At 38.2% G+C, this 18,064-nt stretch overlaps 1 protein-coding gene across 2 annotated transcripts in view; it reads right to left on the bottom strand.

Annotated features, from left to right (window-relative positions):
• Positions 1 to 18,064, bottom strand: part of LOC308072425 (uncharacterized protein) — a 222,514-nt gene that overhangs the window by 189,428 nt on the left and 15,022 nt on the right. For both annotated transcript variants that reach the window (XM_080409251.1, XM_080409250.1), the window contains 3 exons: positions 14,577 to 14,711; positions 13,826 to 13,935; positions 12,231 to 12,335 (listed from right to left, as the gene is read on the bottom strand). In XM_080409251.1, coding sequence (XP_080265377.1) covers positions 12,231 to 12,335; positions 13,826 to 13,935; positions 14,577 to 14,711 — 350 coding nt within the window. The remainder of the gene's footprint in view (positions 1 to 12,230; positions 12,336 to 13,825; positions 13,936 to 14,576; positions 14,712 to 18,064) is intronic.

The following is an 18,064-nucleotide window of genomic DNA, read 5'->3' as shown; positions in this document are numbered from 1 at the left end:
ATCTGAACTCAGTAAAGCTGAAAACCTGCTCCACAGTTCAAGAGTAATTGTTGGGGTTCATATACAGCTACAATCATTTTAGAGATGCTAGAAAGTCTTTCTGAGCAGGAGAAATTTAAGCAAGAGTAGTTGAAACTTGCTTCACTCAACTGAAGTGTTGACATTTGTATAAAATAAATCCCTGATGTTTTTTGCTTCTACAATTAACTGCTAGACTGATGCTTATCCACAAGTAATACTAAGATTAAGCTTATACAACAAATTTCAGAGAATAATAAAGAATGTTCTAGGTTACACACACATATTACCATTGAAATACTACCAAAACTGCTGGGAGTAAGATAGTAACTTACTAGTGAAACAACAGCATTAGAAAGGAAATTTTTCAGCAAGATGCCAGGGCAAATCCTTGTGTTACAGATGACACCACAGGGTCTGTACACATAAACAAAATAGTACAGATTTGCTTTACAATGTGTTCTCCTGAAGACACATTGGTATGCAAGTAAGCTAGTGACACAGAAGAAGCAGATTTGTCTTCCTGGAGAAATAAGTCATAACAGCAAACAATTTTTTCAGGTGTAAAAGGCATGTCATACTGAATGGCACCAATACTGTCATGTTTGAAGCTAGGCATGTAATCTGTAACAAACTTAGAATTTCCACATCATTTAGACCTAGCTTTTGTTCCAATTTGACTTGGAAAATATTTGAAATTGCCTGTGGAGGTTGGAGCTTATAGTTTTAGTGCTTCAAGACCCAAATTCATTTTAGAATTTTAATTTTTACATTCTATAAAAAGTCAAAAATATCAACTGAAAAAACAAAACCAGAATTTCAATAGCCACATATTATTCCATAGCAGGTCAGTCATGGTAGTCTATTACTGACATACCACTGAATAAAATAAAGTGAAACTTTAAAGTGCCTTTAAGCACATAATTAGCCTTCCCCCATCCTTCTCCCTCATGTTTCAGGCAGGGATAGTGCTTAATTCATAAGACTTCTATAGAAATACAACAAAAGCCAAGTAGTATTGTTTCCTTTCTAACTTATTTAGCCACATGTTAATCACGCAACTGATGCTTATCTTAGACTGCTTGGCATCACAGAAGTCACTTGTAACACAAAACACACATGCATATATGTTGCTGTTCAATGTATTTGGCAATTAGATACTCTAGGACTTTTATTTGTGAATAGTCTCTTATTTTTGGGTGGAAACAGAATAAAATACTGCATGCCTGACATATCTGAGCAAGAGCCAAATAGACAAAAAACAAACCTCATACTGCAACCTCCCTGGGGAAATCTTTGTTCATTTTAATACTTGTTCAGTCAGCTGTCTCCATGAATGACAAGGTTTTATCTCTAATGTGAATGGCTTCGAAGGCTACTTGCATTATCCATTCTTCAGCAGCTGCTGCTGAAACCACAGGGTTGCAAACTTATAATTAAATCCAGCTGCCACTACTGTGAGTTCAGTTATATTGAAGTGAGCAGTAATGCCTCATGGTTGCGGGCAAGATTCTGTCTCCATTTCTAGACAATGTAATTAACTCTTTTGCCCCTTTTAGATGAAATAAACATCAGCACTGAAGAATGCTGTTAAATGACTGTAAAATAGTATTTATAAAGAAGAATTCTGTGGCAGTCATTACACCTGAGAAGACAAATTTCTAGGTGGATCATAGCTAACAACAAATAGCTGTTTCCTTACGAGCACTGAGAGACCTCCCAAGGAAACACGTAGCACAGGATGGAAGGAATTTCCCTATAGAAAGGAGGCATGACAGGATACACATTAACAGATCTACTCTTAAGCCTTAAAACGCAGCCTCTAGAATAAAGCAAATCCAGGCTCAAGAGAATACCAGGCAAAGGCTGGAAAGAACCAGGAAAGGAACCACAGCCCTGCCTTTGATGCTAAGATCATTTCTTAGAGGCCATTGTCCATGTCTTAAATCAGACTTAGAGATAAAGTCCTGACTGAATAGCTGCATATATGCACTTCTAGAGGTATACTTTTTTCTTTTACATTCAAAAACTGTTCCTATCTGTGTGTCAACCAAGCGTTTAGGTCAGCAAAAATAATTAGCTACCTAAATTTGGCTCAGTCAATCCCTGAAGCGGTGCTCAACAAGTCTCTATTTCCTCACTTTTATAAAAAACATTGCAATGACAATGCCTCAAGAACATTTCATGGGAGCAAAAGCAATCAGCAACAACATGCTAGACTAACGGCACTGAAGTAGAAAGCAACAGTCAACAGAGCTTTGTTTGTGAAGTGTTCTCTTATTATTGGTATCTCTTTGGAAACACACAACAGTCCGATCGGTTCTAAGGATGGGTGAGAAAGCACAACGGAAGACAGAAGCACTTGCCATCTGACTCCAAGTGCAAGAACGTTAAAGAAAAGGGAGAGCTATCTGCTGAGAGGAGAATGAGACACATAGCAACCATCTCAAAATTCACTCTGCGAACCTCCCAAAACACATCAATAAAAAGGTTTAAAGAAAAAAATCTGCCAGATATTCTGCCAAATCAGTTAAAACTCTAGGTTATCTAGATGCTTTCTTTAACTGAGGTGTTGCATTAAGAGCTACATAAACACTGCATGAACTGAGTGTTGGCAAAAGTCTAGCCACCATGGGCTATTTAAACTCATCTGTATTAACTGACCTGATTGCCTGTAATCTAGCTCAGATACCTCTGCACTGAAGCAAGCAGGCTGAACACCCAAATAAATTTGCCCGCAGTCACATAGAAACCAGCAGGAGTCATGAAATAGAAGACGGATGTTTCTTGAGACTCGAGGTCTGCTTACTCACCTTTTGTTGCGGGGGGGGGGGGGGGGGGGGGGGGGGGCGGGGCGGGGGCGCGATAGGAAGAGAAATGTACCTACAAGCATCTCTGCACAGGGTTCATCTTTGCTATGGTTTGGTACCACATTTCCTGAGCCAACATCAAATAAATGCTAGCAGCTAGGTTTTTTCCATGATTTTTTGTACTTCTACTTTTTGCAAGAAGTAAAAAGTAAACAGCATTTTGTACCAAAGACAACAAGGGTGAATTTGCTTTCAAGTGGTTATTCTTAGGTTCATTTACTTTTGACATATTTGTTTGCTATTTTACTAGTGCTGTCTATCTACCTGTCGCTTTGTACTAATGGCTGTGAAGCCCAGGCACTCGAGAGTGTTTCAGCAAGATGGGCTGATTGTTATATCCTGTCATATCTAGGAGAGAGCCAGCCATGATTTTTCCATCAGTGTTTCACTATTCCCATTTTAAAGTGACAAAGCTTTTATTCCTCCTAGCTTTTTAGTGGCTACTTTAAAGGGCTTTTTATCTGTAGAGGTTCATATCTTACCAGTGCTGAAGGGTGTTCCTACAGATGATACTAGCAAAAACTAGATGTATGTGAAGAAAGAAGTGAATGCAGGGGGAAGGGCAAAGAAGAACGAACGGAAAGGGTGGAGCAAGCCACACTTTCATGTTTTTTGAATCCTCCACAGGATCTTGCTTTCATCTGGAATTAATCTCTGAATCAACTGTAATCCATCATTAGAACAGATAATGTCATTTTATCTTAACCATAACTTTTTTTCTTGGGAGATTATAGATAGCTTGGACCTTCTGCAGTGCTTTGTACACTACATTTGTCTTTTGCAAGTCTCTGCACAGAATAATATTAAACTCTTCTTTCTTATGGGTTTCTAATCAGCTCCAGCTCTCTGACATTATATATTTAGGTCCAATGTTACATTTTATTAATTTGTGACTATATATGTCGATAATATATTATTCAAATCACAATCTGTTTCAAATGTCAGGATACCTATCAGTTGCCAAAGTGCAGAATACAGGAGACAGATTAGAGAAAGGTATATTACCATGAGACCAAACTCAGAAGGCATTCTTCAATGACAGCAGATGACTGTTTTGATAGGCGTACATGTAAGGGTTGGCATTGTACTTTAGAAACAGATAACTTTTTTTTTAAAATAGTTAAGATAGTATTTATTTTTCCTTTTAAAATATTTTTTTAAAACCTAATGTGAAATGTATATGCTACATTAAGGCTTGAGGGGGTGGGGGGGTGGCAGAATCAACCAGCATAGATTTGTTTCTCAGATTCTGAAGGCAATTAGATCACTGAAGTGCTGAAGGTCTCCAGCTATACAGTGAGACCAGAATCTGCTAAAAGGTTACATCAGAAGACTTTACCACAGCTAAAATTTCATTTAAGTTGATAAACCAATTATGGACTGAAAGAGCAAGACACCAGTGTTTTTCCCTTTTTCCTACAAGTAAGACAAGATGAGATCGATTGGTTCTAAGTAGTGTAGGACAGCACAGAAAAAAACAATTCAGTTCACTAACTATAAATAACTGCTCTGATTAATATACTAATTTTAAACACCAAAGGTCTGTTGACATATTTTCACTTGCAAAGACTTTTGATTAACTACATAAAATTGCCTAAAGCATTTCGTTGATATAAAGTCCTTTATAAACTCAATTTTTATCCAAATTTGCTCCTCACAAATCATGAATTAAAATAATGCAGTAAAAAAAAGCCAAACAAAAATCATCCACCATTTCCAAGCAGAAGAAACAGGAAAGCATACTAAAGTACTTGCTTAAATAAATTGTACGTATCTAGTGCTACTTCCTGGTGACTAAAAATGACCAAGTTAAATGTCAAGCTCTTGTGGCAGTCCAACGGAAGAGATGGATTTGTGCCTATGCTTCGCTATTGTTCCTGTGAACTTTCAAGCTACTTTGACAGAGTTAAATATCCCTGTCTCACTGTTTCAGTTGAGTCCTGTCCTAATATTCTCCCAAATAATGCAAGCATTCTCTGCTTTTTGAAGAATTACACAAGCCATTTTTTTAAACAGATATGAGATCTGAAATGGTCTTTGAAGTGCAAGGACAGCATACTTTCATCATTCATACCTTCCTTTACTTTTTGACCTGAATAGCATTATCTTAGTTGCCTCTATGCTTTTAGACTCTGGACTTCCGCACCATCAAGGAAGCTTTAAGTGCTGTCAAGCTTTTATATTGCTTCTGGAAGGGCCAAAACTGGATTTGCAGATTTTGTGAGGCTTCACAGCTCCCACCCGAGGCAGAAACAGGCAGCATGTGACAGCAGCCTCCAAGGTCACCAAGAAGCAGATTGCACAAGTAACATCAGATTGAACATAGCAGTGACAGCAGGACACCAGTTTAGCCCTGACAACTCCAAGCTGACAGAGGCTGATGATACATTGAGAAATATAAAGGCTGCATTTGGTACAAACGCAACTGATGCCTGTGTGCTACAGACAATATCAAGGAAGGTGAAGAGATGCAGACTAAGAGGATTAACACAGTAATAACAGCAGTATCTTCATATGAAATAAATTACTGATTACTGATTTTTAGTTAATGAGAGGGGAAGTTTGAAAAGGTCATCCTTATTTTAGACTGAGCAGATTTCTAGACCTCCCTTTGGGTTGGTTTTCATGCCTACAGGACCACTCTACACGAGTTAAAACATACAACTTGCTATACCATGCAAAAACACACCTAGCTGTTTTGGCAAGGGCAGAACTGTCACACCAACTGAAATAGTACTTAAAACACAAAAACAAGTAGAGTAAGTTAAATAAGGGGGATTTCTCAAATGCATATTGGGCATTAGAACACACTTCGCTATGAATAAAAATCACCTGAAACAGCCTTTGAAACAGTTTCAAAGGAACTGTGAAATCTTCAAAGTTTGAAAGAATTAAAGCAAAGAGATAAACACTGGATTTCTCTGATCACTTCATCTAAATCAAGAACTTTTGCATTTGTTACATGACCAATTTATATTAAGGTTGTTTAAAACCTACCTAGTCTGCCTGCCATTTCATTGAATTAAAACAATCTGCTTTAAAACTGGCTGAGATTTCAGTAGTGACTACTTCCTTAACACAACAGCAGGCATTAGTTTTTAGCCCCATATACAACCTGCCACAGAAGACAAGACAGCAAAGCACCATCGTATGAAACTGCCTCATGCTGCTGGTCTCTCCTGTGTGGCTCACACATGACAAACAGAAAGGAAGTGCCATGGTCTACTCAATTTCTGAGATGAAACGTGTCAACACACCTTGTTAGCTGTGTTCGTTATTTAAAACACCCTGGTGTTTTCAAAATTCACCACTTTGAATGTTTTTGGATAGTCAATACAACATCACTGTTATTACTTCGGCAAGTGCTAAAAAAGATGCTTATTACCACAGCCTCTAACGCACGCACAAGCGGTTGCACAACTTTGAAGTGCTTCAGCACATACCAAGCCAACAGGATGCTCTCAAGCTATCAAAAGCTCACACAACACTGCTGCTCCTTTACTGCCATATAAAGGACCAAAAGCATCTACATCTTCATATTTTCTGTCAGCCAGTGTTTCTTAATCATAAAAACAGAAGAGTATGTAGCCAGAGAAAAAAGGTAGGGGACTAATGGATCATTTTTCCTGGGAGTTTAAACAAAGCAGAGGAAGAACAAAAAACCAGGTCCCCACCAGGGGTAGAGGATGATCACAAGGTTTCTTTTCACCAGAGGATAGGTACCTTTCTATCCTGAGCAGCCTGATCAGTCATCTCTGCTTCACTTGCCATGACTGGCGCACTAGCATTTCACTGCTGAGACAGTCATTTGGAGCATGAGAATGACTGTACTAAAACAGAAAAAAACCGAAATTATAATCTTAAAGAGACTATGTGCCCTAAACTAGAACAATCTGAACATAAATTATCTTTGTGCCATCCTCTTCCACTCTCCCTATGGGCTAATGGAGAATTTTCATGTTAAAAATTTTGTCTTTGGTAAAACTGCATGGGATTCATAGCCAAAATATGAAAACAAAATGCTAGAAACCTCTGGCAAAAGTGAGGGCCCTTGCTATCAGCAGCACTGGGCAAGCACATTAAGAACTAATCTACCCTTACAAATACTCAAACATTATCTAGTTCCACTGGGAAACAAAGATATATGAAAACTAAAGACATCTCTACAGGTAGCAGATCCATGGGAGTTTTAAGCTTGCCTTTTGCTATTTTAAGGACCTACAAAGAACAAAAATTTGCAACACTGTTTCATGGATATATACTGCCCTGTAATCCTTGTCTAGGTCTTCAGTCTTAAAGAAGAAGAAAATATGCAGCTCTACAAGAGACCAGAATTGCAGAGAAGACATTAATCAGAGGCTTTACCAAATAACTCTTTGCAGGAAGAAATATTTTCTAGAGGAAAATGAGAAAAATTCTTTTCCACAGTGAATGAGAAAGTATTTTTAGCTGCAAGAAGATATATCAGAATTCATGCCATTTTAGTGAATGGTTAAAAAAAAAACACCTCTGTTTTAAGTAGTTCCATAACATAAACTGATCTATCTGGACTAGGAGGTACTGACATTTTTGTTTACTAGAATCTTTATATAATTCAATATCTTAATAGCGTGTGACCAGAGTTAAGGAGAGATTGACAGCTAGTCAATGAACTGATGAATATCTGTCTCATAAGCATTTCATTTTAGCTACACATGCAGTGTGCATTTTGCCTTTATATACACATTCCAATGCCATTATCTTACTCTTAATTACTTGGGTCTCAAAGCACTTTACAAAGGAATGAGTTACCATTATCAACATTTCATATACAAAGAAATTGAGGCATAGTGGTACAATTTGCTAAAAGTTACCGAACTAACATCCAAGGTCAGTGGCAGGTAGAAAACAAAGCTCTTATCTCAACTATCAGGCAAGCACTGTATTCAGCAGACCACACTGCCTCAAGATGTAGTAAATGTTCCCTAAGGACACAATCTTTAGCAACTACATAGGCAGCATAGAAGAATTTAAAATTCCACCTGCGTTACAGCAAACATTACAGTGTAAAATTTAAATATATTGACACTTAATCTGTTAAACACTGGAATATTGTGTTCAGCTTTCTTCAAATGATTAAGCTAAGATGACAAACATCATGTCATCGCAAGATGACTTTCCAGACAAGTCTGCCCCGGTCATTCCTCACTTTTACATGTCTTCCGATAACACCCATTGTTTCAGAGATGCTCAACTGTACTTGCTCTTGCCTAATTATGGTAGCCTCTTGCAAAACCTTTGTAATGCTGGGATTTTGTTTGTCATGACATTATAAAGCCTGCTGAGTTCTCACTCTTGCTTTTACTTTAAGTATTTAAAACCAGCAGGAGGCATGTGGGAAAATCAGCAATAACTTGAGCTTTGATAGCAAAATGTTTAAGGGTCAAAACTAACCCCTCATTTTGTATTGAGCAATATTATATATTATCAGGAGTAAATACAGTTACCCTTCTTTGTAGAATCTAGCTGCATGTGCAAGCACAAGTCCCAGGACTGAATTAAACAAGCTAAATGAAATTAATTTACCTCATGTCCAGCTCAGGTGGCTAGCAGGCCTTGAAAAAAATTACTAGGACAACTAGTGAATAAAAATGAAACCAGCACTGCAGCAGATTTTATTCTTGGAACTGTGTTTTACCCTTTTTCTTTTTTGCTATAAGTCTTCCCTCCCTTTCACTGGGCTCAAGAGAAATGGGAATCTCGACTTCCAAACAAGTTAAAAAATAGAAAGAAATATAGCTTGCAAGTTTACATTGTAATTGATATAAGTCTATTATTAGAAGACAAATTGCAGCAGACAATGAAAGAGACAGCTCAATCTGTTACTGAATCCTTGTAATGGCTATATGAAGAGCTCGACCATTTCACTCATAAATCTTTCTTCTAAGTTTTTATTGCTGCTTGTGTGGGTAAAATAATAAAACTACGGAGTGAAGTATACAAGAGATGCAGTAATGCATTTCTAGTCACAATTACATAAAGTTTGTTGCAGGAACAATAACCCTTTCAGCATCTAATCAGAAATGATGTCATGTTACAGGCTGCTAAAACACCACACACTATCTTTAAAAAAATCATTAGAAGCGATCATGCCAGTTCTGAGTAGTCATCTCTGCTATGGATTGCTATGATGCACTGGGATGTCATAAGTCATTCTTGATGACCTGTCACAAACTTTCTGCAGGACAGACCAAGACAAAGCATTTAGCAACTTGATTTCCAGGACACTGATCGACTTATTAGTTTAGCGGCAAATATAAACTCAACAAACCTGAAAAAACAGATTAGAAGATTGAGGTATATGTTCCTATATATATTTTTAGAGTAATTGATGTTAATAATATTTTAATAATAATATCTTGTCTGTGGATTGTAGTGCCCAGCAGGGAGATCCTGAGAGCCACTACACAAGTGATACTTTAGAATTAGCTGTCCACACTGAATGACAGAAACAGAAGATAAGCAAAGAGGCTGGAGACAGGGCAATATAAAATGGGATACATGCAACAATTTTGCTTGAGTGAGTGCAAGTACAGTTACAAAATCCCCATGGTTCATCCTGTCAATCTCCTCAGGAAGCCATAACGCCAAAAGCAAAAGAAACCAAGATTACCACCAAGGATGCTTTCTTCCAGTAGTTTCTGGTCTTGTATTCAGTTAAAGCCTCCCTTCCCCTGTAAAGCTCCCAAGAGGACAACCTGAACACTCCTGCTAAAAAGACCGTTGATGGATCCAGTCCAGAGGTCTAAGGAAGTGTGCCTCTGTACCTAAGACTGTCCTCTTTGACAGCTTCACATATCATAGTATAATCTTCTCCACTAACATTTTATAGCACATGTTCTAAAACCATAAACCACAGGTTTCCTGGCACACACCTCAAAGCAAAAGGTAGGAGAGATTCTTCTTCCATTGGTTTAAGTGTTGGAAAGAAAACAGTTTTGTTTGTTGTTTTGTGGGGGGTTTTTTTTGGTTTTTTTTTTGTTTTTTTTTACAGTAAGGCTGCACAGGCAAGTATGGAGGGGAGGGACAGACTAGATTTAACAATCATTTAAAACCACAATATGTTACCATTCAGTAATCCAGTCACATTAAATTCAAGCTATTTCAAAAGAGTAATATTCCAACATCAGCAGAAAAACAGAGGCTATAGTTGCTAATTCCACAGTACATGTTCTTTAGCTTTGCTTGCAACAAATACGACACAAATCTCACAAACATCACAAACACAAACCAGAGATGCCTGCAACAGTTAAGAGGCCTTACACTCTAAGTTACCTTGTTTTTGTTAGGCAGGTGAATTGCCCATAACGTTCTTTCTGAAAGGAAGTTTTTTCCCCTTCAGAATTTAATTTATAAACTTACTCCTGCCAGGCTATGATAACAGCTACCATATAAACCTGAAAATGACGACTACTGAAATTCCATTCAAACCTTAGGAATCAACAGAAAACAGACAAACCACCAAGATAAATGTTTCATCCAACTGCAAAGAGTGAGAACTGCAGGGCACCTCACATTATTTTTAGTGTCCACAGTCACCAACCTGTGAAATAGAGACCGCACAATTTCATTTCAGTTTGAAAATCTGACCTGTGCCATCCATGCACAGCACCTATATAATCTGCCTCTTGGAAATGCCTTAGTGCTGTAACTTTTTCCAAGCAACAGAGGGAGACTCCAAAGACTAGCAAAGACAGTTTAAAACGTGCTGAGACACATACTGCATTTGATGAAAGCTTATTATATGGGCTCCTTAGATCCTGCTTACCTTGAAGCTGTATTGTAAGTCAGTAACAAAGTAACCTGCATTGGTGTCACTCTGGTTGATACCATGTTATATACAAAACTTGTTTCTATAGGCAGTAAAGAAATGCTGAATTACAGCATCTCCCTTGGAGTCTGCTTAACTGAACTGATGTTGTCTGAAGGCACACTGTGGCCTGATACCAGCTCAAGCTTCATTATCAAGAGCTCTGCATTTTATTTAAATGCCTTCTTATAAAGGAAAATTGTTATCTATGACCAGGCATCAATGAAAACAACCCTGTTGCAACATTTGCTGAGTTTTAGCATTACCCACTTACCATGCCTGCTGCAACTCCAGCTGCTTTATTACCTTCGCTGAGAGAGGCTGCTACCCATACAGACAAAGCTGCTTTGGTGCAGTAAGCCCACACAAGACCCAGTCCATCACGTGAGCCTTGGTGGAGCACAGAGACCAGAATATGACAGAGGTTACAAAGCAAGCATGACAAGCCACGTATCAAGTACAGAGCTGATACAAGCCATGTATCGAGTAGAGCTTAGCTTTTCAGCTCCTAAAGGAATTGTTGTAAACAGTTGTTACGTTTCTTCTCACTTCTACTATATGACTGACAAGCCAGGTGAGGATGTGAACATATTAGAATTTAAAAGTGAAAAACCTAAATATTCAGAAATCTGCCTTTCTTTGAACAAAACACAATGTACTTCAGTTGAAAAGGAAATTATCATTTGCCTAATACAAAAGAAATCCTTTGTCCCAATCACAGCCTACTCTGAAGGAATGACTTTTTCCCCCTCCCTTTAGAAGCCAAACAGATGAAGTTCTGTAATTTTGGAGAGCTTTACAGAGTACATCATGGTCTTATTTCACATAAATTACAAGACAACTCGTTGTGGGTTTATCAGACTGTGAACCAGCATACAAGAGAAAAAGATTCCCACAGAGCGGGTGATGGTTTAAGTCTAGCATAATATGCTAGAACACAGTTATGGAAATGAAAGATTAGCACGTAAATTACGTCAAGAGTACTAGGAATTATTTGGTAGTGATCTGTAAAACCAGCCTTCCTACTGTCAGAAGCACCAAAAGAAATCCCATTAATACATACATTTGGTTCATTTGTTACATTCTTTACCTACTGCCCAACCTGTTTTGACTCAGAATTTACTCTCATAAAAGGGTAAAAGCAATGCTGACAAATTTAGCAAGAGCCCCACAAGAACATACAAGTTCAAAAGCAATAGAAAGATATTCCACTGGACACTGCTGCTGATATTTAATGGCATTATCCATTAAATATATTATCAGAAACTCATCTGGTATCAACCAAATTAAATTTTCATCTTGCTTTGTCAAAATTCAATACCAAAAAAGGCAAATTCTGGAAAATAAGGGAATGGCCAAATAATCAGTTGGAGTGCAGCAAAAACAACCTTAATTTTAAGTCAACATTAATAAAATACATTTTAACAAATATTGTTAAACGTGCATTTTACCCAAACACCAGATGCATTTGAGACAATTTAAGTTTGACTCACCATACTGGCAGCGAGGACCCTGAAATCCTGCAGGACACTGGCACACCTGGGATCCTGCTTCAGAACATTTCCCTCCGTTGAAGCAAGTGCCAGCCATGCAATGCACTAGTACATACAAGCAGAATGAAACGGGTTTATTTGTTGGGTTTGTGCCAAGGATCCTCCAGAATTTTCTCTTCCTGTCATAGTCCTGCTGTAACAGGAACTTCCAAATAAGAAAAAAATCCAGCTTTTTATTTAAATGGAAAGGTTAGACTGCAATAGAACTTGTTATCATGGGTATAAGTACCATGTTGATATTAAGAAATTTAACTTTAATAAAAATAAGACTAAGATAATGTAGTTTAACCCGAAGATGATTCAGAGTCAGAAGACAGTTTCTTAGTCTTCCAAGATTCACACTCAGAAGACAAACACAGGACTCTAAGCACTGCCTGAAGCCAGGATGAAAGAGGTGAACTGCTAGGAATAATGCAGCAATGGTTAAAAAACACTGGCATACTAAAAGATGTTACATATGTCCAAGGGATTTACAATACTTCCCTTCCTCCAACACAGAACATTATTTATTTATAATAAATTAAATTCCACATACTTGAGCCAAACTCGCAAAGAACATCAGATACAAAAGAAGAATTCAACCACTTTGGTGCCTTGAAGAAATCAAAACAAGTCTGCACTGCTTTGTCAGTAAGAAAACGATTTTCTATTGCCACTGGTGTTTAAATACGCAAAATTCCTTTACACCAGAGATAAAAATAAAGATTGTAAACATATCTTTGACTTCCTACAACTAAACAGGTGCACACTAAATATGTAGATTCAGGCTGAAAGTAACAGGAATTACCTCTCAGGCTTGTTTTTGGGTTTTATATATGAAGAGACAACCATAGAAGCAAGCTCTCTGAATGCAGCCCTCAAGTTGGTATGAAGATTAAAAAAATACATAGGAACAGATGCTAATTTTCATACAGAAAATACAATTACTGACAAAACCATAACAACACTAAACACTGTGTAGATTGCTATCTTCTACTCATGTCTTGTTAACAGTGGCTGAAGTGCTTCCTTATCATTTAAATTGATTTCCATCCCTTAGCAAAACATCCAATCATGATTAGAAATTACTGATAGAAATGGGCTCTCATCAGATGGAACCATAGGGTAGAAACACAATTGCTTCAACAGCAACAGCAGCAGTGTAAAAGCCCAAACCAGTCAGACTCTGCAAGAAGCATTACATCCGAAAAACAAGTGCCTTACAGCAGATTTCTTTGTGTAATTTGGGTAGCAGCAATAAATTCAGTTGGCTTGTCAAAGCCAGGCTGGCACAAAAATGTTACAACTACAATCAGAAATTAATTTTCCACTGGTTAGATTAATATTAGAAATATCTGGTACTTTTACACATGACAGCTTTTGTATTTTTAAAATAAGTTTATTTCCCCATCAATAGATTACCTCTTTATAACTGGAAATCCCAGTCACAAATAGCAAGAAACAAAATCCATCTTTCTAGAAATAATTATCAGTAGGAAAATAAGGCCTAAGGGTGTCCTCTCTCTTGGTCTGTCACAGTTGTTCCATCAACTTACAGTGCAAACAGCCAGGTTCATTGTCATGTTGGACCCATCCAGGGCAGCACTTATAGACGATCTGATGCTCCATTCTGTACACTTGCTTGTAAATTGTGTAGTACCCAGACCTTTTAAAAGAGTAAGTTTAAGAGAACAATCACAACTTCTATTTCACTTATTCACATCTCATCAGTAGCAAACTGAACTCTGTCATATTTAAGATACACTTTTCCAGCCTCTATCAGTAGTTCTCGTTAAAAATGAAGCAAATATAACAAAGCGTATCCTGATAACTGATAACATCCAATAGCTCTACTATACCATGTCCGCAATTTTCTGATTAATTTGTATTCAGGCTAGTCAAAAGGTGAGTAATTTTGTTTTGCAATCAGTTTTGGTTTTAACTGTTGGGGGAGTCAGATCTCCCATCAGTTCTAAGTATATGACAGAAATAGAAGTTCAATTTTTCAAAGTAGATGTCTTGACAGCTGGAATTCACCTGAAAAAGGATGAGACAGGAACATTTTCTGATAATATAAAATTGTGATCTAAAGCCAGTCAAGAAATTCATGACCAACCCAGAACACAGGAAAAAAAGTTGTATTTTCTGCTCAGTAATAACAGAATTAAAGTCTCAGTTATGGATATAGTTAGCATCCTGCTAAGTCACACATTTCAGATTAAGTATTTAACACATACACAAAGAAAAAAACAGTTGAAGAATTTGCACTAAGTCCAGTAACAGAATCCATTTATAAAGATAGCTTACCTCCTCTCGTAGCCCATACACCACCTCCTCCTTGTGCATCCTTGTTTCCACATCTTGACCATGCGACTAAAGGCTTGAACACACGGCTGTTGGTGTCCTACCAGTGCCAGCTCAAACACTGGACAGACATTTGGCCTTGAGGGAAAGAAAAAGTCACGCTTTATTTCTAGCACTAATTTCTTAAGTCTAAAGAAATATGCATGAAATTGTGCTACATGTAACAGTTTGAAACAGATTTATATTGCTATTAAAACTACTGTAGTTCTATGACTTTTTCACCTTTGACTGATCAAACGGCTCTCTTGTTAAAGATACAGTATCCACACGCACCTGACAAATCATGATCCAATGACTTCAGAATGGCCACAGATGTTAATGGAGCCAAGATTTCATTAATGTCTTGGTCGGACAAGTCACAAGCGCAAACGCATTCCTGATGACGGGGTGTTTTTACATTAAGGCCCAGCTAGCAAAACACAAATGTACATTGTTCCCAGAAAATGAGAGCTAAAGTGTTGGAGCAGTATTTGACCCACTGCTCAGCAGACACTCTTTGCTGTCCCTTGATAATACCAGCCCACGGCAACCCTTTCAGACGAGGCACTGCCTGAGGAAGGCTGGTGCCTCACGAGCTGAGGAGCAGAAGACCAAGGTGAGGGAGCTGGAGAGGCTCTTCCTATGCCGAGACTGCTGGAAGTCCCCCTGCTAGGCCTGGTCCACACAACAGCCCCTTATTTCAGTTGACGTGCCAGGGTGGGAATCAAAGACTTGACAGCTACAGGCACTGACCTTCACGGCTCAAAGCTACTGAATAGCCAGCCTCCATACCCACACAATGAAAACACAGCGCCTGCCTTCGAAAACAGTATGCAAATATACAATGAAATTCTGACTCCTCACAAGTCAATGGAAGATTTACAACAAATTCAAGGGCAGATAAGATTTATCTAAACTGTTGCTGTGGAAAACTTATATTCTGTAAGAGTCCCCCCTTTGCTATCAGTCCCCTTTGGGAAGCACATGAAATTGATAGGAGGTAGTATCCTTGTTCTCTGCTGATTATTCTAAAATAACAAGATCAAAATAAAAGCTTTGCTTTGTAGGATGATATGTAATCTTCATCCTGCTACCTAGCCCTAGTTACAAAAATAACAAGATTTCAAGAGGTACGATGGGTCAAAAAAAAAGGTCACATGGTGGTGGTTTTGCAGAGATTCTGTCATCTTTATTCTGATTCCTTTGCCCCGGTGTAAATTAGGAAATGCTGCATGCCAGAACATAACCGTACAGAACATGCAGGGTCTAACTAAAGCCACAGAACATGTGGGGTTTTTTTGTCTTTTAAGGCAGAAGTATACCATAACAAAAATGAAATTAATTCAGTGATTTTTATCTTTTTTTAGTAGTTTAAGATCATTTGTGTAATAACTAAATTTTCAATTCCCCAAGACAGATTGCTCTAGCTGGTGAGGCTTTGCAAATTTAAGCCTCAATGACTAAAACACAGGGGGGAAACAGGGACCTTGTATACCCACTCTGGTAAATGGTAAGCAACATTCAACAGTTGTCATACTGGCTGGCAGACAAATACTTCCCCAAATTTCAGCTTGGGACCCCTCTTCAGGCTAGAGAGTAACAAAGAGTAACACACTGACACACTTGTTTCCTCTGTCAAAGGTATGGATATGAGCCTGTGCTAGAAAACAGGAGGGGTTCCTGCATTAATAAGATAAACTGTTCTAGCCAAACAGCTGCCTGGCAGTTAAAGTTATCATTAGTTATACTGGATATTTTAATATCTCATTCAAGATTTATGGTGTTTTTTATTTCAGAGGCCCAAAGTACTTTACAGCTCCCTATTATGTCTGAACACCACGCAAGGTAGCCTTTTTAATAAAAAAGGACATCTTTCATCTGCAGGTCTTCAGGTGGTTTACAAACATCATTGAATTAAGCCTGTGCAGAACAGAAAATACTATAAGCATGATTGTTTTTACTGTTGAGCTAAACACCTGGAAGAAACCCTGCCTACCTAGATCAAATCCACTCCACAATATTCCCAGTACCATGCAGAAGATGTTCAGTGCTCTGCTAAGGCCAGCAGTCATGCAAAGCCCACTTAGAATGGGAAATCCGACAGGCCTCCCAACAGCACTGCAAGTCCCCAGAAAAGGTGAACACCTGGAACATCCACCCCAGGGTAAAGAGGACCTTCTCCCAGCAAGGACACTTCAGTAGAGAAACAGATGGGATTTAAAAACAAACGAAGTACCCCCTCAGTAATTCCAGGCAGGCTACATAAAGTTATGAAAAAAGTCCACAACTGTATGCTCTGATTGTCTTATCTCACCATGGGGGAAGGAAAAAAAAAAAAAAAAAAAAAAAAAAAAGTACAGTACGTTTGTATTAGAAAACCTTATCTTGACAGAAGCTAGTTTCCTGAACCAGAATGCCTATTTCTCATAGGCTTTGGAGGAACTGCTCATCTCCATCATCCTAAACCATACTTTCAGTAGACATCCCTCCACTATTGCTCCACATTCTTCCTCCTCCACTACAGGGTTCATTTTCTATATTGCTCCTTATTTCCCATTCATGGAGTTTGCCCTCTCTGTGGCTGCCAACACCATGAAACAAGACAGAAGACAGTAGCATCGTAGTTTCAGATTGCCTTAAATTCTTCCAGAAACCACCCTTCCTCCACATTCCCCTGTTCTCTCCATTACTTCACAGTCTTTTCCACGTGTCCCAGCTACCTCTTCCTCTCAAATTACCTCACCATTTAACATATTTAGCTTAAGTTCAGAGCAATTGTTCCCAAGCCATTCTTAGCGCAAAGTCTGTCATTTGTTTCACATCCAAAGGAGGTCTTTGTATGCCCAAAATCTGGCCTGCTTTTTTTCCATTACGTCAGTTGGTCTAATAAAACCCTCGCCTTACTTAGCAACCATGCCTCACTTAGCAGGCTTTTTAAAATGACTCTCCCTCTAGTGAACAGAACATCATGTACTGATAATTCATGCATATCTCCTTTTATTAGAATTGCCCAAAACTTTCCAGATAAAGGTACATTCATATGCATCACTCTTCCATAAATAAAAGAGAGAAGCTGACAATTGTTGTAATGACATACTGAGCCCATCCTATAAAACCTTACTCATGTGATACTGCCATGTTTCCAGGAATAGCTGTATTGACTTCTGTGATATAGTTAATAGGAACAAATGGCGCTCACAGAACAAAACAAGCCAGCAGCATAAAGTCATAAGTTTATTAAGATTTATTCAAAGTAAGCCGTTCCTCCTAGATGCCCTTGGGATAATTTAAAGGCAGATATCAAAACCTCTGCTACACTATAATTAAATTGAAGCAATTGTATAACATGTAATCCTCTGCTGGCAGAACTGGGAAATAAAACATGCCCTCTTCAACAATTAGCCATCTTCACAACTCCCCCCCCCCATCACTTAAAAACTGGTGTGTTGACT

This window comes from Falco punctatus, assembly GCF_963210335.1.
Source record: "Falco punctatus genome assembly, chromosome: 13".
Classification (NCBI taxonomy): domain Eukaryota; kingdom Metazoa; phylum Chordata; class Aves; order Falconiformes; family Falconidae; genus Falco; species Falco punctatus.
This window is presented reverse-complemented; position numbering and strand designations above follow the sequence as displayed.